The sequence below is a fragment of the Pholcus phalangioides genome, unplaced genomic scaffold (assembly GCF_987345545.1).
Source record: "Pholcus phalangioides strain wild (caught in Gottingen) unplaced genomic scaffold, Ppha-v1.0 ptg000007l_1, whole genome shotgun sequence".
NCBI lineage: Eukaryota > Metazoa > Arthropoda > Arachnida > Araneae > Pholcidae > Pholcus > Pholcus phalangioides.
The window spans coordinates 43156805-43180955 of NW_028301600.1; the positions used below are offsets into that span (position 1 = coordinate 43156805).

Genomic DNA, 24151 nt, shown 5'->3' on the forward strand with positions numbered 1-24151 from the left:
TCCAATTAATCTATCCTGAATCTGTAAAATGACTACAAATTGCAACTAAATCATCAACATTCACATGAGATAAGTAATTAAAATTTTATATCACTTACGAAATTATATCCAAAATTTAAATAATTGATCTTAGCTACATTATTCCACTGTTCTGGATTCTCAGCATCATTGCAGAATTTCTTGACCATGTTTGAAGCCTAATTTACGGAAACAGTCTATGATCATCCAATATAAAATTAAACTATTTTCCCAATTTTGCTCACCATTCTTTTGATATCATCATGCTACCGACGAAGTATACTTTCATTAGCGCATTACAATCTGAACTCTGATACTTTTCACTCTCAATGATGACAAAAAGATTCAGATTTTGAATGTTACACCTTCATCTTTAGGTTGAAAAGCATAGTCTGTATTAAGTGGTACGAAGTCCATAATAATTTCAGAAGATTTGGGCATGGAAAGGCTATACACAAGCGATTAATTCCCATATTCAACAGGACACTTTTTCTACACATGGTTGTGCTGCATTGTCATTTTGATAAAAATTCTAATTTCAATTTTTCTGAGAGGCTAACTTTAATATTTCTAAATCATGAGTTATTATTGGAAATTTTGTTCATTGGTAACATTGTATATAGAAAAAAAATTTCATATCTGAAGAACCACCAGAAATAAACAATTCACTGTCAATTGATTTAAAACTTGAGCTCATGGAAATTTGTTTTTCATGATTCACTATTCTTCCATGATAAAATAGTTATTTCAGCAGGGGTAGAAAAATATTGTTCATAGCCCAAATAAAGAAAAATTTTGAGACTAAACAGGTTTGTTACATTTCTCAATCTATTAATAAATGCTAGGGAGATTATGACATACATCAACATAGATATTTTCCAAACATTGAAATTTCATTTCATAAACATAAAATTAAGTAAGAATATTTATTTCGTACACTTCATCACATGAACAAACTTACCACTTCTGAAGAACTTTTCTTATGTTTGGAGCGATCAATCTTCATAACTGCGGTTTACTATGGCAGAATCATAATCTGCAAGATAAAATATATTTCAATTAAAAAAAATAATTTTCAAGTGTAGAAGATAGCAATTAATTTTGATAAAAATTTTACTAACTTCCAGATAGGGGTACAAAATGCTAATTTTATCAACACAACCTATTGGCTACCCCATTTTACATAGTGCCACTTGATTACTAATGTTTTTCATCATTGCTAATTATTTTTATTTTCCATGTGCCTTTTACATGCACATATCCCTGCAGGGTACATGTACTACAGGTTGGGAACCGGCATTAACACTTTGAACGGCGGTAGGAACTCCTTTGTTTCTCCCCCCCCCCCCCACCTTCAAAAATTCATAGCTTCACGAAAAATGAATTTTTTTTTGCCTTGAATCGCATGAAGGTATATAGTTCAGTTTCAAAAACTGTCAGAAGATGGTTCTAGTTTTCCACAATTTTTTTTAATGGTAATTTCTTTGGTTATACATTTTTGCTGACAGCCAAAAAATATATATATTGCAGATTGATTTTTTTATCAAATTTTACATCAACTGGGTGAAATAGTACAAATTCAATGCATAGTGTTGAACAAAAAATTAAAAAAACAAAATTCACAAGTTTTTTTTAAAAACGTAATAGCTAAAGAAAAAGGGTGGGACAGATGTAATCCCACCACCCTTTTACAACATCATCCTACAGAGGACAGCACCAATTTCCTTACCGCTGGGAAATCTGTTTGGATGTTGATGCTTGTTTTGTAACATATCGTTGGGTCTGGCAAATATTTTCATTTTTTATTTGTGTGTTTTCTTTAGTACAAAGAATAGTTTCTCCTTATAAGCAACCCTCTATTATGAGTACAAGAAAATCCAAAACTTTCCAGGCATTTTGGATTTTCTAACAGATGCTGAAACTTGCCCACATATTGAATAAATACCATCAGATCCAGATTACTCAATTGAATCTGATGAAGAGGAAGTACAAAATGAGAAGAAATTTGTCAATCGGGATGAAGAAGTGACATAAAAGAATCCATTTAGTTGATGAAACATCCACTCCAGGACAATCAACAACAAAGACAATAACTTGAAGCAAAACCCCACAAAACACCGTTCTGAAATTGAGAAAAAACTGGACCAAGTGGTAAAATTTTGGACATGGAAGAACAATTTCCCCATTGCTATTTTTTTGTGTTTAGTATCACCACCCTTGATTGAGCATTGTTTTCCAAACACAAACCTGAATGCAACCCAGGGAGGAAAGAGCTTTGATCTAGTTTCAAATGATATATTTCCATGCATAGTTTTTATTATGGCTAAAGGCCATAAATTTAGCTATATAAGCATAAAACTTGTTAATATAATTTTTTACATTTGCATTTTTTATACATTTCTCTGTATATACACAAGGCGCCCATAATTAAAAACCCTATTTTGAAGTAGCCTACAGGCAAAACAATTCATCAGAAAATTGTGAAATTTAATGGAGGACTTTATGAAGTGATGGGAATTTGTTTCAGGAGGGAAAAAAATTAGTTGCACATGGTGTCACCAGAGGGCGTTTTATTAAGAAATACCGCATTCAGGCAAATGTTTACAATTGCAACAAAACATGTTCCACACGATGGCCATCATTTTCAGATACCATGTGAAATTGCAAGATGCCATGTTCCACAACTGACCGAAGTGTAAGCAGGGAAATTTTCAGCACATGGCGTGAAATGCTGCCTTTAAGGTCAGGTAGTTCTTGGGTTGTTATGACTTACCAGAGATTTCAAATACCCCAAAAGCCAAAAATCGCATGGATTAAGGTCCCGGAAATCAGGGAGGCCATAGATTAGGGAAGTGCCGGATGATGACACGTTCTGCTGTAAACTGTATTTTAAGAATTTCGGTAACGCACTGCAATGTGTGGAGGAGCTCTATCTTCCAAGTGAAAATGCACCGTCTGTCCAGAAGATATTCCAAGGCCATTCTAAATCTACCTCAATGCCAACTAGAAACTGCAGTGAAAACCAAAGACAAGCATCATAATCATGTGGAAGCAACCGCTGCACAAGTGGAAGTTTGTACAAATAATATCAGAGGATATTCCGCATGATCTTATGGACAGGTGAACGTGGCCTATCCAACGCCTGTGCTACACGTCTGACTACCACGAGAATTTGAAGCTGTCCTCTTCAGGGTTGGCAAAAACCCAACCCACTGGGCTTTTTCGGGTTTTTCAGGGCTTTTGATATTGAAGCATAAGGAAAGAAAGTTATATATATATGCTGTAAATAAATACTATAATAGACTGGGTAATTTATGACAATATGTATATAAGTATAATAATCAGAACAGAACATTAAATCAATATTAATAAAAATTTCAGCTGGATTCATGCGTGCTTAAAGCGTAACCAGAGTTCAAACACTTTTTGTAAAGAAACACTTCCTAAATAATAAGAAGTGTAACATTTATTGGAACTGTAATAAAAAAACCAACAAAATTCTGAAACAGATCAATCCTACTGGACTGGATAATAGATGTTTTCCCTCCTGGATACAGCATTTCACCATTTATTTCTGCTGCTTAGCTAGACAAGTTATGTGCATAAACTGTCCAAGTTCCAAAATTTTACTTTGAGAGAAGTGTAAATTTCGGTGATAAAATTTAGTCAGCAATGCCAAGGACTGAAGGATCCGGAAGAAAACAGTCCATTGAATGGACTATGGTGAATAAAACTGATAACAAATGGTAAGTGACTTATGCAAGTTTTGCAATACCACAGTTAGTGCAAAAGTGGAAAGAATCCGTGCTCATGTGAATAAATGCAAGAAATCTAAAGCTCGTTCCTTTTCATTTTCATCAAACCACTGATAATGAACCTTCATGCAGTGATGAGACATATACTTCAGTAAAAGAAAGCAACCTATTGAAGATGTTTCTACATGCGGAAGTTCAAATATTATTGTGGATGCTGGAACATATCAAAAACCAAAGGCCAATTGGGCAATTTATTGTTAAAAAAAGTGACTGCCAGAGGTTAGTTCTTGAAAAGTATCCAAATTTTTTTAATGCTAATATACCTTTTAACATAGCCGACAGTGACGAATTTAAAGAAATTGTTAATGCATTGCATCCTGGTTATATCCCTCCTAATAGGAAGAAATTAGCTGGATCATTATTAGATGAGGCAGATATAACTGTCGATATGCAGAGAAATTGAAAAATTCAACTATCACTCGGATGTTGGATGGTTGGTGAAATGCAAATGCTGACTCCATCATCACTGAGTATCCACACTGGCTAGAGCACCCACTTAATAGATACTGTAGAATGTGGCTCACACAAGAAAACAGCAGAATTCTGTGCGGAAATAACTGAAAGGGCTATGGATACTATAGTACAATAAAAGTGTTTTTAATTTTTACGATAACGAGAACAAAATGAAAAAAATTGTGACATAATTGTCCAAAACCATCTACATGTCCTTGTGTTTGTCTGTTCTGCCCATTTTATGAATCGTCATTCATCCATAATTACTAAAAATACATAGAAATATCCATTGAACAAAGAAATTTAAAAAGTATTGTGATGTTTTTAGATAACAAAGGATTATATAAAGAATGTGTCAACTTGCAAGTTCAGTTATCGAGTATTGGTAAAGCCCAAGTCTGTCCAAGCTGTACTCTTGGACAGACAGTAGAAATATGGCTAGATGTATTGGAAAGTAAATTCTCTTTGTATAAGAAGTGTGTTGCACATCGCTTTGAAAAAGCACCAACTCCATTTCATTTCCTTGCAAATATAACTGATCCTGCTTTGAGAAGAAAAAGATTAACTAAGGAACAAGAAGCTTCCGCTGAACTTTTAATATAACTGCAGGGCCGGACTCTACATATATATTTGATCCCCCATATCGATCCCTGTGATTCGGGGCTCATTGATGTGTTGGCGTAGTTTTTGTGATAATTATGGTCATTTATAATTAGTGTCACAGCTAATCCAGGGTTCAAGCTAGGGTCGCATTTTTCGCAAAATGCGAAAAAAGTAATAGCCACTTTTGCAAAAATACGTATAGGAGGTACGAAACGAGTAGACATCCAACCATCAATCATTACATTAACATTGTAGCATTTTGCTAAAGCTCCCCCCCCCCCCATTTTCGCTTTTTTGAGAAAGGAATTTTTTGTCCAGCTCAAACCCTGATCTAATCATAATTATAGCTTGCTGTGGCAACCCCAATGATCAAAGAAATCTGAATATCGATATCTTAAAAATCCATATATAGGGATAGACATACCTACATTGCCCGAATTCCCAACATTGACTGGATCAACTGGGCCGGCCAGTTTGCGAAGTGGCCAACTTCTTCGGTCTTTTGGCAGTAACATATGAGGGAGAAAATATATATATAGATCTTTTTCTTTTATTTTTTATGAAAGCTCTATTTTTTGTAGGATTCTAAACCAAGTCATTTTATTTATTCGATGCTTAGAACCAAAATTACCCCACTTTAGAGTTCCGTTTTTATATCAAGAAATCTAATGAAAATTTAGAAGGTGTTTTACGAAGAATGCTATTTTCCACATTTTACTTGAGTTTGAAACATTTCTAAATCTATTGACTGTATCATTACAAAACTTTAATGATATTTTGTCATTTATTTGTTAAGGTTATGAACCAAAATCGAAGGTCTATCATATGTATGTCTAATTGCACTGTTTCATATACATATGTTAATTTACATTAAAAAAAATTAACACGTACATCAACAGATTTGAATGAGCATAATATACAATGCTTTAAATTTCGGTTCATAACCTCATTATTACTAACTGAATATACCGTGAAAAGTGAAAATAAAATATTTCATTCATAGAAATTTTTGCAATCGTGTGTCAAATATCACAAGAATTTTGCCTAAAATTTGAGATTAAAAATGGTATGGGTAATTTAAAATTTACTGTTATTACCATTTCGATACACTTTTCATCAAAAAATATTATCCAAGTTCACTTCAGTACCATTTCATAGAAAAGTGCTAAGAAAGGTTAGTCTGATACCTTAATATAACCTGTCTTTCCGCTATCTTGATTGTTTACAGAAAAATAAATACAAAAAAGATTTTTTTTTATCTTGAGGGCGAGGCCCTCCCCATGTCCCTTGCATACTTCTCTGGGTGACACTAAGAATTGTAATACACATAGCAGATATAAGCTTTTAAAACGCAGGTAAGAATTACCGAGAGCATACATCGTGAAAATAGGGGGGTATGGAAGCAATCACCTCCTTCACCAACCTATATCTGCCTATGGTAACACCAATTTCCTTGCTTTCTCTAAAATATCTGGTGGCAGCCCTGATTGTGATGGCACAGTACAACCTTTGGGAATCACAGCTTTAATGGCTCATCCAACATAGGAGAGAGGTGTATGCGATGCCTAAACGAAATCGGGCTACAACTAGGGGGAACTGCCGGGCCTGGTGCCTTGGGCACTGGACAAGAGGGGCTGCAAATTCTTTCTGTAATCACTCCAACATTACATGGGGGTGCCAAAATCCAAGATTGCCTCTGGCTGACCAAGTATCTAGCTGCAAACTGACTTATTTGCATCTTGCCTGGCTTAGGGATCATTTCACGTTACTATTCACTTTACTGTACAATGAAAATTTAAGCACGAGGCGTTTTAAATATGCAAAATGTTTTTATTGCCTTAATTGTTTATGGTATAATGAAAATAAAGGTAATCATGATTTTATTAAAAAATAACATTTCATGTAAAGGTTGATGTATGATGTACATGAAAATTTTTAAGTTAGTTCCGAGAATGAAGATTTGTGTATGAAACTGACAATTATTTTTTGATAAATGATCAAGTTTTCATTGGGTGTCTCAAATGTTTTAAACTATCTCATGCACGCATGCCTTTCTACAAGTACCAATAAATAATTTCCCTTACGATATTTATTGTCATGATCATTCAAAAATTCGTTTAGGCATTTATATTTTCCCGTAATCATCAGAAGATACAAAATAAGGTTCAGGAACCATTTCGAACGCCAAGAAGGGCAACCAAACCTATATCAATTGGTGATAACCTAGAAGAAATTAACATGGTCAACTATCCAAAAGTCAAAATTCTCCTGCTCAGGACTCAACATATTTCGAGAAAAATTAGAAACAAGCAATGAATTTGGTGCTTACTTCAAAGTGGTTGTCAGCCACTGAAAGCCTATGTGTTACATAGTCTGTTGACAAATACCTTAATATTTAGGATTTTTGCGAGCATAATATCTATAAAACATGATTTCAGTCCCCAAAGCAGAATGTCTTGCATTGTTCTGCAACAAACCCTCGGCTAACAGGAAATGTTCTTGAGGTAAAAATTTGCACAATAGTGTTGTCTTGCAGTAGCGCTAATTGTTCTGCGACGTATGTCGCAGATTTTGGCATATTCTGCTTTGGGGATTTCAGTTACCTAACTATGCTGCCTACAGAAAAAGTTGAAAAAAATTGAGAGAAAGGATACTTTTCCAAAAATTTGAGATCAGGTCAAAATGAAAATGTCACGTAATTGAAGTTATGCGGAACATAAATGAAATATTTTGAAATTAAAAATCATAGAATAATCAAAACCAAATACACAAACATCGTATAAATGAGAAATTATCATAAACGAGTCAAACAGGGTTACAGTGTGAATAAGTGATTTTGTGAATTCTCGGGAAATACAATTTCCTGTTCACGATGGCTCCAAAAAATGTTGGGAATATGGAAACCCTTCTCAGATAATCTGGCGGTACCATACCTTCTGCCCGAATGCTTCAATAGAGCTACATACCTTGTTTTCCTGCAGCATGTGTCTTCCCGGATTTGCAGCAGGGTGTACTGGCCGCCAAGCGGCAGAACAAACGGTTCATGCACGATGGTGCACCAGTAATTTTTTCATGGCAGTACGTAACCACCTCCATGCTGCGTATTCTGGGAAAGGAATCGAAGACGCCGAACCTGTTGTTTGGCCTCCATGCTCCCCTGACTTCAATCCCTTGTACTTCTTTTAGGGATACCTTAAATCACTCATGTAACAGACGCCTATGGAGATACTGCAGGATCATCGTCACGGTGGCAGACATTGCCCACTCCTTACGTGAGCTGTATGTCGTTGTTCAGCTGTTGCTACGCCATCGTGAATGGATTTTCAACACAAAGAGGTAGACTATTACTGCTACGTGTATGAGATTTTTTTTCAATGTTTGTTATATCGCTAATCTTTATTTGAATTATCTTGTTTAAAACGTTAATAAATAAATTATTTTGTAAAACTTAAAAAATCTCATCTCTAATTATCTCTCTCGCTGTGTATCTCGTGCACCAAATTCTCCAGATCAGAACCTGGGTCGTATGCAGGGTTGTTACATAAGATTTGGGGTGATCGACCCAGGGCCGTCTTAAGAGCATCATGGGCCCCCAAGCCAAATGATTTTTCTGAATTCTCGAAAATGTGAACAAGGTCTCATTTTCGTGAGGTGCCCGGGTGGGCCCATACCTTAAGACGGCCCTGGCTCGACCTCGGAACTGGTAATATAATTTTTATTTTTCTGGAGCAATTAAGAGATTTTTTTCATAAAAAATTTAATTGTAAAATTCAAAATTTTTTCTGTGAATTGTGGATAGGAATGTTAGTGTTCATTTTGATAACACAAAAAAACCCCCCATGAATCGGAATTTTCCCAAATACCTCAATCATTTTTTCTAGCCAATTTTAATGCATGGATATATGAGACAAGAACTTTTCCTCCAATTCCACGGTTTTTTTTTTAAAGGGGGAGGGTTGCTTGTCAGTATTAGTGTACATATTGGGGGGAAGAAATTATATTTTTTGGATTGGTAACCTGGTGGCTAGGGTGACCCGGGAGGTCTGGTGGATTTGTTTTGGAGAGGTGGATTTGTCTCAGTTCCATGCAGGCCTCGAGTTTTGTTAGTGTATTTCATGCGGGTTTATTTAATGTGTGTGTATATATATATATATATATATATAGTAGATTTCATAGGATAGGGTGTTTCGTGTTTCACTTGGTAGGGCCGTCTTAAGAGCATTGGAGACCTCCCGGGAGAGGGAGAAGTAGGTCCTCGTTCACAGCCCTAACCAATTTTTTTTCTGACACTCCCAAAAGCAAACACATGCATGTGACACTGTGAAGAATCAACTCTCTATGTTTGGTGTAGATGGCACCACAATACTGACAAAAGATACAACACTAATCCGATTTATATCAACTCAGATTTGGGTCATCTCGTCTTACTTGCGAAGTCCCTTTTCCTCTTTATTTACCTATTTAACTAATTTACTGATTTTTCATTTTATTTTCTTCGAGCTGCCGCGGAACTCTTGGGAGGTGCACACGAAGCTCCAAGCAGTTGAGAATCGCTGCCTTAGAGAATCGAATAAAAAAAAAAAAAAAAACCATGCGTACTGAGAAGTCAAATTTTCTGGATGTTACACCGAAACTAATATTTGGAAAGAAAAGTGATTTGCTCCTCCGGTAACCGAACCTGGATTCCCTTGCATACCAGGCAAATGCGCTAACCAATATACCTCAGCGCTTCTTGCTACTAATGTGTACTATAAGGAATTGAAAATCGTGTGTGTTTCTGATGTATTGGTTAGCACACTTGCCTGGTATGCGATGGGACCAGTTGATTCCCGGACGAGACAAATCACTTTTCTTTCCAAATATTAGTTTCGGTATAACACCCAGAAAATTCAATTTCTCAGAATATTTCGGACCGAAATATTCTGAAAAGTATATAGGAAAGAAAAAAAAAAATCTTCAAATTCACCTCACTTCTCAGGGTCAGGCTTAAGAACTTCACGGTGTGGTGCAAAAAAATTTTACGCTCCCTCCAAAAGAAATTTTTTTAGTAGCTCCTCGATTGACAAACTTTTCCAGTTGCAAACATAAATCTTGAAGGGGAAAATATTGTTCAGAGAAAAACCACATCTCATTACACTCATTTTTTCGTTATTTCAGGATCGCGTCCATGGTTTGGATCGTAAACAAACACGATCCATTGGGAAGAAATTTTTAATTTGACAAAATTAATAAACAATTAGTAATGATTAGCATGGTCCATCTGCTGACACTTTGTTGTGGGTCGAATCATTGAACAGACATATATTACAAACATTTTTAAAGCATTTCATCTTTTTTTCATCAAATGTTACAATTCTTTCATCATTTTTCTATATCATTTTTTCATTCATCAATAAAAAATTTGAAAATTGATCTAAATTAAAATGAAATTGAAAATTATGTTTCTATCAAATTAATGCATGACCGTAGCAATAAATTTATTTTGGAGAACTAGTATTTACCGGTCATTTTCTAACATTTCTGGGATAGGGAAGACAAGATTCCCTGATCCACCCTCTCGCTACAGCTTTGAATGAAACATGTTAGGACTGTATTTGAAAATGTAGATTAATTTAAAATTACTAGAGCTCTTTAATATTATTACTTGTTTAGAACCAAGAGTGTTGCAGAAATAAAATCCAAGATTGCAATTTTAATATTTGAATATTCAAATTCAAAAATCAAAAATATGCTGTGGCATAGGTTGTCGAATATTAATACCAGCCAGGGTTCATACAAAATTTTCAAAATGAAAAGTAAGGAGTTTTTAAGGAGCTTCAAGCTGTTTTTAAGGAGTCATGGCAAACTTCATAACTTACAAGTTTTACAGCAAAAAAAGGGGCGGGGCACATATGCAAATTTATTTTTAATTTGCAAACAAACTTTCCCTTTTCTCAAAAATATAGATGTAGAAGTGGTTCAAAAATGACAAATTTTGATTTGTTACCCAGCATCATAAGAATTCATAAAATAATCAATCCACATACATGCTTTCTGTTGTCATCAAAGTGTTTTAAAACCTTCAAGTATTAGTCAAAACTATAACTCCTAACAGCATCACATAAATTATAAAAATTCTAAAAGTGATATTCATTCCCCCTCCAATTATTCAAAATAAAAACCACAGCCGACAAAGATTTTTCTTACAAAATTATTTATATTTGCAGCAACTCTAGGCACACACACACACTTCCAGCACAACTTCCTAGATAGTAAATTGCCCATAGATCGTAATAGACCTGAGTTGTGCTTGGTTTGAAAGAAAGAAAGCCAGCCCCCCCCCCCCCGGAAATCACCCACTCAAACAATCTGGGAATGTGCCGCGAGTCCCTCAATTGAAGTAAGAATTTGCTACGAGCCACTTGAGGCAGGCCACATTTAGGCCATGTGTTGAGCACATGTATGCTTTAAAATAAGGGGCTGTTCAAGTATTACGTCAGCAAATTTTCAGCAATTTTTGACTCGCCCCTCTTGTCAGAAAAAGTCAGCAAAACTCTCACCCTCCCCCTGTCAGCGCTCTGTCCCCTTCCTCCTAACTCTTATTGGTGGAATCTAAATTGGGGGGCTTCCCCCAGATCAAAAATTTATTTTTTTAATCCACAAAATATTTTTTAAAAAAATTGTAAAAATATTTTTTACAATTTCGAAACAAAATATCTTTATATGTTGTTATAATAATTTTTGTTAATTTCAATGCTATTTGAAGGCTAAGAACCCAAAATTGCTCAAGAAATTTGCAACCCTACCTCTCTAAGCAATTGGTAAGCCTTGACCCGCGGTAAACATTCGGCCTGTGCGGACCAAATGTGGCCCTGGCGTTATGATGTGGCCTGCCCCTAAATCTATTTTTGTAACAATGAACCAAGTGACACATTTACAGATCGATTAAGTGACTCGTGGCACAATTCCAGACCATTTAAGCGATCTGTGGCACATTAAGCGATCCCTTGAGTGACATGTGACAAAGTTTTAGAGCATTGGTCCTGCCACCTGTGCGGTTCTACATCACTCAAGTTATCCGCAGCACATTCCCAGATTACTTAAGTGATCTGCGGCATAATCACGGATCACTTATATGACGCGCGGCACAGCTCCAGAGCATTTGGATCCGCTAAGTATTTGAAGATCACTAGAGTGGCTCTGTAGGGAGAATGTTAGTTCAGGTGGCCACAAACTAGTGAAAAGTTTTACTCGTTTTTCGCGCACCGAGTAAGACGCCATTAAGAATATTTCATATTTTTTATAAAGGGTGGTTGATGACGTAAGAATCTTCCCCCCCCCCTCCACGTCATCAAGTCAGCAAATCGAAAATCTCTCATCCATGCTGACGTAATACTTGAATGACCCCTAACATAAGGATACCCTAAAGTTATTTTCTGAAGGTTAAAAAAAATGGGTTCAGCTATAGTGGCTGATCGGCTCGTTCTCTCCCCCCCTTCCTCCCTCCTGTAAAACCAGACGTGGCTCGGGCTGTCACTTTTAAAAGCCGGGTTTTACTAGCAGGTTTTCTATGCCGCGCGCAACGTGAATCACCCAGCGCGACATGCCGTCTATTCATCAATATGAAAAGCAGTACGACTGTTTTCCCACAGAGCGCAATACAGCTCACGACAGCGCTTTACGTCGGGCGTGATTGGCAGACTGCTTCTGGAGGAGTTAAGCGTCGTGTGCCGCGCGTTTCAGCGAGCTTCCCTTCATTTTCATGTTGTCTCTCTTCCCTTTAAACCGGAGCATGCACCCGATAGAGTATATGACGCCAGGGTCATATACTATATAGCCGTCCTGAGCGGATGCGCCACGCTTGGAAAACGCAAATGCGTAACGTCATTATGTAACTCTGCCGACACGAAATGATCCAGTTAGGTTCAAGAGGCTCAAAAAGTCTACCCCTAGGATAACCTGGCTTCAGGGATGAACGCTCGTTACGGGATCCCAGGAGAGAGAAACCCACTGTCTCTCATAGAATCTCTTGTGTGTGCATAGAGCATGTTCCTCTTTTTTTTGCCTTTTAATTTATGGCAACCAATCTGCGAAACAGATTGGCTTTCCCCGCTGGACTTCAGTTTTTAGCACTTTAAGGCGCGGCGGCGAAAAGATACGCTTGTCGTCGTCCCTTACTCCAGTGAAACTGAAAATTTTTTTCCTTTCTTCCTTTTCAGTAGCGAGTTGTAATGTGAATAAAACACGTCAAAAAAAAACTGCGGAAAGCAGTGACATTTTGCAGTTTCTCGGAATTTTCGTAGTGAGATATTGGCTGTAAGGAAATGAGAAGGAGGGATAAAATAGGAATAGCAGGAGAGAATTGCGGTTAAAAAAAAAGACGATTGCGGCGAAAATAGGCAAATAGTAGGAAAAATAAGAAAGCTGCGAGGTCTGCACTCAGTATACTGCGTAATATAGGAGGTTCGAGACATCGTTTCGCCGCATAAGTAAAAACTGAAAAAAACTTTCTCACCACTGGCCATGGGGGAATTTTCGGCTCCTGGTTCAGCGGAGTGATGTCGTTCTACGGACAATCGATTTCCAACGCTGACCAGTTTGCGACATAGGCAGGAAAACACGTCAAAACTAGCGATTCGGTAAAAAATCTTATTTTTAGAGGCAAAAGCGTATAATCGTATTAATTTACTAAATACGACAAAATCGTAACGGTTGGCAGGTATGCACAACCATTGGATGTTCCAATCCCATCCCCTGCTTTCACATTTCCTATTACAAAGGGAAAGAGCGTTTTTTTTTCTCTTATCTTCCTCTTTATATTCGGGGGAAGCTTCCTCTTATTTTTCTAGGCAATGCTATTCATCACCATGGGGAATGCCTATTCTAAAGCAAAAAGTAAGGAGTTATAAGGGCCCTTCCAGAGGGAAATAAAAAGTTAGGAGTTTGTAAGGATGTGCGAACCCTGCCAGCTGTAATCATCCTAAACCTGATATAATTTATTTAATAGCAGCAGACTCATTGTCTTAGCAGATAAGGTACCAGGGCTGCAACATAGCTTATATCTTAAATTTTTGGGCTTTTGTGTTCTAAATGTATGCATGAACTAATATTTCATGAAACAATATCTCTAATATAGGCAGGACCGTCTTAAGAGCATCATGGGCCCACGGGCAAAGTAATTTTTCTGAGGCCCTACTCAGAAAATTTTTGAAAAATTCAACTACTTGTCATTTTTCGGAGAAGCCCCTACTCTATTAAGGCCCTCTGGCTGTGCCCAGGTGGGCCCATGCGTTAAGACGGCACTGTCACTTGGAATCATCTATCATCCCCTTTTATTTGACAGAACATGCTACGTTCACCCTGTATATACTGGATTATTTTTATTCAAAATTCAAAGTTAGGTACAAGAAAAATAGGATTAACATTTTTTGATTTAAATCTTTTTTAAAAAATCTGCATACCTTGCTACCAAAGTAATATATTACTAAGCTTCAGTTTTTTAGTAAATATCATTGAAGTAGAACAGTCAAGTGATTGCATCCAGATGGGAAGGAGCTCTAGGACTACTACTAATAAACCACTGCACCTTGTGCATATTCATCTGCGGAACTTCTACGAATTGGTTGATGTTGGAATGTGTGTGTACGTATCGTGAACCTTCTGTGAAATTTGTTTGTGTAATGCTTGTTATGTGTAGTGCTGCCATCTGCAATCAATTTTTTAAACTACATATTTCCCCCCCAACTCATAGTGAGTGGAAGTGTAATGAATGAATAATTATACTGTTGTAGACCTGTTCCTCTATGCGGCGAGATCGGCTCATATTCGGACCTCAAAGTTGGGAACCACAGAAAACCAACTTCAGCCGACCACCACTGCGATGACGGCGGGGTTTGAACCTGGAACCTCGCGATAAAATAGCAAAATTTGTGTTTCTGGGCCGTACACCCATCTGTGGGAGATGTCAAATTTCTTTACTACTGTCACATTTCACTACTACTCTCTCAGGCTTCTATGGCCCAGAAACTTACATATCGTACACTGTGATAGTGAGAATATACCAACTCTGTATTCCATTAGTGTAATCAACAAACATGACACTTCTTGTTGCTCTTTAACTCGAGTAGAACAGCTGTCTGTATTCGGTACTGTGATCACGTTTTCGTTTCTCTTTTTCATAATCCAGTTTATGCGATAAAATTATTCTTATAAAAGCAAGGAGAGAAGTTGACTAAAAAGTTCAGTCATGCTTCCAAACTTCATGTAGATTACTACAATGTTTACGGTGAATCATGTTTATCTCATTCTCTCATTGTTAATCTGTTTATTTCTCGTTCTTTTTATAGTTTCATTACAGAAAGGATATTCAGATAACAAGATTTTAAAAGTCAAAATCACAAACACTACTTGTTTCAAATCAGTTCACTTGGGTAGATGTTTCTTCTTGCATAAATGCATTAAAGAAAATTGTGCAATTATATACGATATCAGATTATTTAATTTCGTGAATGGTACTCTTAAATCATATTTCGCTGGTGTTCAGTTATACTCTGATGAATTCTCACGAGTCTATGTGCGAATGTCTAAAGGATTTTCTTTCGAATTCCCATCCACGATGGTTGTCAGTGGACAAAAATTTTCTGGGAAAACGTCTCTCATTTAGGAGATTATAAAAAATAATCTTTATGATAAAAGGAAAGTTCACTGATGTAACTCTTTCAGAAGTGGTTTATGACCTGTTTCTTATTACCCCATGCTGCGATCATAATAAATTGAGGTATACACAACACACATTACGAAATTCTCTATTCTCAACAATGCAAGCTCCGCCAATATGGATTCGGTATGGTTTGTTTGTTCACACACAGAATGTAACAAAACCCAAAATATTCTTTTTTGATCATAATTTTCGTGAAGCTCGCATCTTTTCATTGCCTAAAATTTTATAATACTTCGGGGTAATATGAATACGAATCTGGAGTATCGTAATGGAAGTTCAAGGCACCAGTAATGCAATCTATCATTTTTGGGTAGAGTTTACTACCAAAAATCCTTCATTGTTTTCACGAACATAAACAAAACTGTAGCGATCTATCTCAGGAAATGACAGAATTATTATAGGTATCAGAAAAGGAGCTGAAAAGACAGTCTCGCACAGTTGAAGAGATTGATAAACATTTTTCTCTTCAATTGTGTGGGGCTGATGAAATTTTCAAAAATCGATAACAGAAGCCTAGAGAGACAGCATAGCTTTTGGAAAGCTATGAAAAATCAAGTAATATTTAGATTACCTGCGAAGACCGAGTAATTGTCTCGCGTTATAGGATATGTGTGTTTCGGGGCCATAGAAGCTTCTGTAAAACTGTAGTAGTGAAATGTGACAGTAGTAGAGAAATTCAACGTCTCCCGTAAATGCTTCTATAGCACAGAAATGCACATTTCCCTATTACTTGAGAGTCCGTCACTATGACCACTCGACCACCACCAGAGCTGCAACTGGGGGTAGCAGGCGGGTCTGGTGCCCCGGGCTCTGAATTCACCCTTCAACCGATTCTACGTGGATGGCAAGGGGGCATCAAAATGTTGATTTACCCCGGGTGACAATATCTAGTGTACTATTAGCCCTGTGTTGCTATACAAAGCAGTGCTATAAGAGTGGTGCCATGGTGATTGGCCAAGCCACTGATCAGTTGTGGCACCAACTGGTTTTCAGTACGAAAAGTACTGAAAACCTTGATCGAGAGGACAAGAAGACAGAAGAAAAAAATCTAAGTAAAGAGATCAAGTACTTAAAATCAGTTTCCACTCTAATGGGTACACAAAAGACATCGGAAAAGCCTTACGCCTTATTCAGGAATCAGTGAAAAATGAGTCAATCAATTGGAGAAGCTTTGCTGCCTTTTATCCCACGAGTGACGACAAGAATCAACAAAGTCATGAAAAAAATCTTATAAAGACCATTTTCAAACCAGAAAAATATGTGAAATGCGATCAGCAAAAAACCACCATGACACTCTATCAACACCGGGATCTACAAAATACCATGCACCTGTGGCCAGGTGCATAAAACCACAAAAAGATCTCTGGCCACGAAAATAAAAAAGCACGAACAATGCTCCAAAATGGGCCAAACAGAAACGTCAGCAGTGGCGGAGCATGCGTTTAACGACAACCACAATTCAGCAAAACACAGGTAATAGTTAATATTGACCACTTCTTCGCATGAATCTTCAGAGACACTATTGAAATACACAAGCACAAAAACAGCTATAATATAACTCCACACCTCTCAGCCAATTAAGTTAAGTCTCCCGGCATAAGAACTGTTTTCAATTCACTGCCAGCCATACGATCAACTGACCAATCGCAAAAAAAAAAAAAGGTTTATTTCAAGCCACTCATGTACGTAAATAGAACCTGAGACTCCGAAAACCTCGACTTTTCATCCAGTTTTACTAATTCTCCTGATATCAACCACTGGTGTTGGGGAAACATTGAGAACTCAAATGGATGACAGTCTTCGAACCTGAACAAACAATTTTCATTGCAATAATTATCCATTTCCAAATGGTCAATCTACTATCTTTGAAATTAAACCTTTCCTAATAGAAAAGGAATTGGAGATAAGGGCCTTGTGCCCAGATCTTTACACCAACAAAAAGCAACGGTAAAAATAATTGCAGAAAATTTTTTAAAAGGAATGTTTTGCCTGTTAAATTCAAATTATAAACATATTGAATTGAATTATTCATATAAAAAATTTATCTGATATATTTAGCAGGGAACACATCTGCGACTCTTCAAGTTGTTTTGCTGGTGCAGCCTATACGATGAAAAAGACATCGAAATGATTCACGAGTCAGAACTCTTTCTCACGCCAATCCTGGAATACATTTCTTCAAGCTTTAAGATTAGTTTTAATGGTTTGTATTACCAAATTTTTGTGACCACAAACTAAAAATTATTTCATCATTAGTCATACAGTAAGGATACTTTCTATTAGAAGCCAGCACATCTGTATTTGAGAAAATTTAATGGCATGATTCAATGAAATATTTTCTATGTTTGCAATGAAAGTGTCAATAATGTTACAAGTCAAATTAACAGGTCACAATTCTTTAGCAGACCTGCCAACCATCAGAAGATAAAAAAATCTGACAAATGTACTTTTGCATGCGAAATTTTTTATAGCCATAAATAAAATCATCGTAAGAAGCAATATACATAAAATGAGTATATTACCCATATTGTATACGAGGTATTCTCATATTTTTTCACTGCGATAAATTAGGAATTTTGCCTGAAACCAGCAATTTCCGGTATAGATTTTGATTTCCTGTAATTTTCACTATGAAGTATTGGCTAGATTAACAATACCGATTGAATTATTTACCAGCTCTCTCACAATCAAACACTTATTAAAAAAGAACAGCTTTAGTATAAGAGGCCATGCCAATAGCAACATAATTGTGCTCTCTGGGTTGTCACTTTAGATCAGTGGTTTTCAACCTTTGACATGTAATACAAGTATGTAATTTCTACGGCAGAACCCCGTAGCCCTCTTTTTAATATACAGTTGAATTCCATTATAACGACTACAATTGTAACGACAACTGTTGTAACGTAATTAATTGGTAACTCTAATTCACAATATTAACAGACCTCGTTTATAATGTCAACCAAAATGACTTCAGATATAACTAAACATTTTTTTGTTATTCTGTATTTATCTATCATAATTAGAATATAACAATATTCAAGCATACAGAAAATCTTATAAATTTGCCCTTCTTAGCATTTTTTTTCTCATTAAAAAGACCTTTTCTTTTCAACAAATCTTAGTTCAATTCATAACCCTGATTAAAATAGGGGACCCATGTGTGAGTGGCAATTATGACTATAAATATCAATATTAATCTTGCATAAATATCATGTTCAATGCCGTCACAACACATGGGCTTACCCGGGCACTGTTAAGGGACCTGTAATGTGAAAGGGCCTCGTGAAAATGAGATTTGGTCAAATTTTCAACTAGTGTGAAATTGGATAAAAGGTATTTTTGGCTAAGTAGGGAGCCCCAGAAAAATCACTTTGCCTGTGATGCCGTTAAGATATTTTTTTCTTGTTAATGGTTATTTTGGGTGGGATGCATTTTAGACTCCTTCAGAAAGTCGCCAACTGTAGTACCTCGGAAACGTTTATTTTCACTGTGCTTGCCTGCTTCAACTGGATTATACTGCCTTCTCGGTCTGCTAGGGCTTTAGCCCTACTTAATGAAATATTGCCATGTTTCTGGTTGTGGTGAAAACAGAGTTGATAATTTCCGTCCGGGGTCCCTTTAACGGCCAGAGGAACGAAGCGACGTCCAAGCGTAGCAAGATGGCCGAAGCCGAACTTCATTTGGGCTACAGGTGCAGCCACTGATTTGCATGCACCTATGTTAGTGATTGGATGAAACATTTTCTGCTAATGAATTGTTGAACTACGTGTCATTTTACTGCCATCACGCGTTGTTGCAGGATATTCTGCTTAGCCGCATTTCAGCACAGATTTTTTAAATTCTTGACGGTGTTAAATAGCTTCTGTTGGGACGAGGCCTAGTTAATTCAAAACTCTTTGGAATTTATTTTTCCAGCTATTTTAATTTCTTATTGTCGTGATTCTTTTTAAAATTTGGTAGTATGAGTTTACCGCCAATTCCACGTGGATTATTTCAATTTATTACGTGCAAAAGGATCATTTTACGTGTACGTGCCAAAAGGATTATCCCGATTTCTATAGGATTGGTGCTGTGGGGTACATTTTGGATTATTTTGACGAGTGTGCGCCCTAAGGATTATTTGACGTGTATATGCCAAAAGGATTATTTGACGTGTATATGCCAAAAGGATTATTTGGCGTGTATATGCCAAAAGGATTATTTGACGTGTATATGCCAAAAGGATTATTTGACGTGTATATGCCAAAAGGATTATTTGACGTGTATATGCCAAAAGGATTATCCCGAATTCTATAGTATTTTTGCTGTGCAGTATAGGATGGGAAAAAAAAATGAGCGGTGAAAAAAACGTTATTTCCCTTTCACTGGGTTACATTAGACTCTGCACTTCTTTGCGCCAATGCCGCCAAGAATGGTGCTTATACTGCTTTTTCACCATTATTTTAAAGGAATTGGAGATTTGTCTGACAATTGGCAACATTTTAGCGAGAATTAATTGTCTTGTATTTATGATCTCAATATCTATTTTTTCTGATCAAATATGGTCACCCTGGAAAAAATAAAACTTCATATGCACTACTTGATTGCATCCAATTGTTTTTCACTTACGTCTTGAAGCCGTTGACATTCTGGTGTAATGACACCTCGGTTATAAAAGAAAAAATTTTTAAATCGTTGATGGCGTTATAATAGTTTGATGGTATTTATCAAATTCAGCGATTTACAGTTGAATACTGTTATAACGAACTTCAAGAGACGGGGAAATCGCTTCATTACAACGGAATTTCGTTGTAAATGAATTCCAGGGTTTTTTTACATTGTCTCTATGTAAACTTATCTGGGGATCAGAAAAGTGTTTGTTAAAACAAGATTTTCGCTATATTGGTATTCATTAAAACGGGATTCGACTGCATTTTATTTCCCTCAACCAGCCGCGCACACACTTTCCCTACACAGTGCACTGGTTGAGAGCCGTTGTTCTAGATAGTAGAAACTAGCGCCATCTGGATAAGAACTATGCTTTCTGGTATGTTCGATGCCAGGTGGTACTAGTTGAGTAGTGTTTTCTTTGAAATTTTAAAAGACGTGTTGTGGTCCCAGTCATTTTGTTTCATTTTTCATTATGTGCCATTATTCTTTTCCGATTATTGGATATAAACTATCAGGTTGTACCTTTAACATTTCTCACTTTTTTGCATATCCTGAACTGTTATTTAAAAGAGTCCAGGTTTTATCTATACCCTGATCAGTTTATTTAAAACAGAGTCTGGGTTTTTATTTCTTCATACCGGAATATTTATACAACAGGAAAGAACTGTTTATTTAAAAGTCTGAATACCTTATGTTTTGATGATTATTAAGTTTAATTATTATAATATGCTTGTTACTTTCCATTGTCTTCTATACCGGTGGCTTTTCTTTCCAGTGCCTGTAGTATCTGACAGCTCAGCCAACTTTTCATCTGACATGTGTTTAGCACCAAAAAAAAAAAATCGCCAAGTGACCCGTACCAAAACCGTTCCGCCATGTTTGTTTACGTTCAGATTTGGACGGCTTTGACCACCGTTTACACAGGATACAATGCTCAAAGTTCAGGCAATGTGACAGCACAAGTTTTTTTGTTAGTGACGGGTTGCTTTCTAAAGAAAAGTGGCGGCAGCAGAAAACCATAAACTCTATGTTTCTTCCATTTTTCAAGTTATATTTTTCACATTGATGGCAATAATTGAAACTCAGAAATATGAATTCATAATAAAAAAACCCTGTAAACGCTCGGTAATCCAGCATTGCCAGGCTAAATGCGGAAAGTCGGCAGGTCTGCTTCAGGTAAAACTCGAAATGTGTCAGGTTTTCAAAAATAATAATCACTGAAACAGCATTATGTTTCGGGTCATGACTTCTAAAATTAATAAGTAGTATTTTTTGAAAAAGTTGTGAAAGTACAACATCCAAACAATCTACTATCAGGGGTCTGTCCATACTTTTTTCGAGTCCTGTTGTTGTGAAAAGGGTTAATTTTATGGGAAGCAAAATAAACTAGTTAATCACAAAAGAAATGCCAAATTATGATTTTATTAATTTGTATTGTGTGAAAGGTTTGGAAAACAGACTAAATTTTCCACTGGAAAGACCTGTGATTAAGATTGAGAAGGTCAAAATGACTAGCCTAATCCTTCTAGTGTTAACTGTAACTCAAAAATGCTCTTACATTCAAATGATCCAATTTTTTTACCAGGGGCAGACATTTTTTCTATATGCTGCAAGACTATCGTATTCATAAGTTATAAATTTTAGAATTTTGCTTACACAGAATCGTTTCCACTGTGCATGCCCACACAGTTTAAAGGGAACATATTTCCTAGATATTATTTACAATATGACACAATGTCTAAATTTTCATAAACACAGATTTATGGTGTCGTCTTCAAAACTGATGAATTCGAGTAACTAGGAACTGACTAAGAATTCTTTATCCTGACCAATTTTTTATTTTTTATAGGTGAGAAGGTAATTAGCCATATACAATGAGATATTTTGAATCAATTAAGCCTGTTAACATTCCGGCTTTTTTTGTTAGTTTATACAGTGAAATCTGTCTATAACAGTACTGTACAGACCTAAAAAAATATTGCTATATACAAATTATCATTGTAGACGGTTTAAGCATTTGCAATACTTTCCACTGAATAGGAAGTCCACCAGGACCAAAGTAAATATTGTTATAGGCAGTTTTATCGCTATAGACAGTATTGTTATATGCACGTTTTTTACTACACATACTAAACTGTATATCATATATACAGTTTCACTAGTATGTTATCTCGTTTTTCTTGTTTGAATATCTCGTTTTCTCTCAGGTTATATAATTCCATCTTTATCAATTTTTTGCCCTTCTAGCTACTACAGTTTTAATCCTGCAATCATGATTCTATTGAACCCAAAACTGTTTTTGACCAAACCCAGAAAACCTTTATTCCCTTGACAATTATATTTACGGGTCCAAGTTTTTACTTATGCTCTAGAGAAAATATATCGGGAAAAAGACTGATGTAATATTCAAAAGATAGTCCTGGTTTTTAATGTTTTCAATCCCACATCTGGTCTAGGATGTTTTATTTTCAATCTTGATCCTTCATTTAATTTAAGAATGTTGTTTGTTATTGTTTATCTTTTTAACAGCCATAGTATCTTTTTTGAGATGTGTTGGCGATTCTTTTGTTTGGAAAGAAAGACGTCCAAAAAAGGACTTTCACTTCTTGTCATGCTTTAGGATGTTTTTCTTGCCAGAAGAAAAGTTTGCCAAAACGGGATCATACTATAGCTATTACATTTTTTTCTACATGTCATTGAAGTCATACCAGCCTCTATTAAATTTCAAAAAGCAAATTTTTGTTTTTCCACTGAACATTCAAATTCACCAAATCCGAAGACATGCCACAACACAATCTCATCTTTAGCCTCAATGATTTCTATTCAATAACCGCCAATTCCATCACATGAAATCGCGCTAACTGAAGTGGTTTAAAAAAATAATTGATACAGAAATTACAAGACAATCCCTTCCTTCTTTGGATTTTTGGAATACTCAAAGAATAGACTTGAAATAAACATTAAATATGACCCAAGTAATTTGAACCCACTCATTAGAGAAAAATATCACATGGTTAGGGATTCCCAATGTAACTATTGGCTCGTAGGTTTTGACAACAGTAAAACGAATTCACAAAAGTAATATACTTTCGATGTTTACATGCCAGAAAATCGTATTACATCATTAATAACACATGACTATGAATCATATGCTATGGAAGAATTTCTCGTTTTAGCAAATGAGAAACTATGATAACACGAATTATTCTCGGAATAAACTTAAAGAGCTAACAAGATGTATCAATGTATTAAAAAAATTTTGGCAAAATTCTAACATAATAGGGAATAAACGGTTTCAAATATATGCGCATAAGTAGAAGCAAAATTATTAGGAATAAAGGCACCATGTGAACTGTCTATGCGTAACTCGGCGAATCCTGCCCGAAACACAATCACATAATACTTACGGAGGAAGACTAACATTAATTTTGCATCATCTAGAACACCTTAATTTATCTCGAAGATCACAAATACTCACTCAAATTTTCACATAAAAGGAAATGCCAGGAGAAAGTTCAGCATCGACGTTATAACTAAAAACGACTGTTATTCACTGATGGCGTTGCCAAAATGAGCAAGTCAATACGATGTGTTTTTCATGCGCCCTCTTTTACAATAGGCTTTTAAACAGTAAATTGTGGACCGTGACCATATTTCATCCAGATCAGGCGTGACCAACTTCAGAGAGTTCAAAGGCCAACATAACAATCTGTCCAAATTCCCTTGACAGAACATACAAGATCTCTTAGGAATACGTGAGGGTCACGTTATTTAAAAATAAAATTATAAAAAGGAATCAGCCACAGCGTCACGGGCCGCACTAAGGACGACACTCCGGTTTGTAAGCCGCACAAGTAAAATGACCTAGAAAACTCGCAGATTTGTGTCCGTCATAAATAAACTGACCATATTT

At 36.2% G+C, this 24151-nt stretch overlaps 1 protein-coding gene across 9 annotated transcripts in view; it reads right to left on the bottom strand.

Annotated features, from left to right (window-relative positions):
- HUWE1 (HECT, UBA and WWE domain containing E3 ubiquitin protein ligase 1) overlaps positions 1-23793 on the bottom strand; it is a 564154-nt gene extending 540361 nt beyond the window's left edge. For 6 of the 9 annotated variants that reach the window (XM_089233267.1, XM_089233272.1, XM_089233273.1 and 3 more), the window contains exons 1-2: positions 23717-23793; positions 980-1054 (exon numbers count right to left, since the gene is read on the bottom strand). In XM_089233267.1, coding sequence (XP_089089393.1) covers positions 980-1024 — 45 coding nt within the window. In that variant the 5' untranslated portion in view covers positions 1025-1054; positions 23717-23793. Of the gene's footprint in view, positions 1-979; positions 1055-23645 lie in introns of all 9 variants that reach the window. The other 3 variants (XM_089233269.1, XM_089233268.1, XM_089233266.1) reach the window with 2 other exon arrangements.
- Positions 23794-24151: the final 358 nt, after the last annotated feature.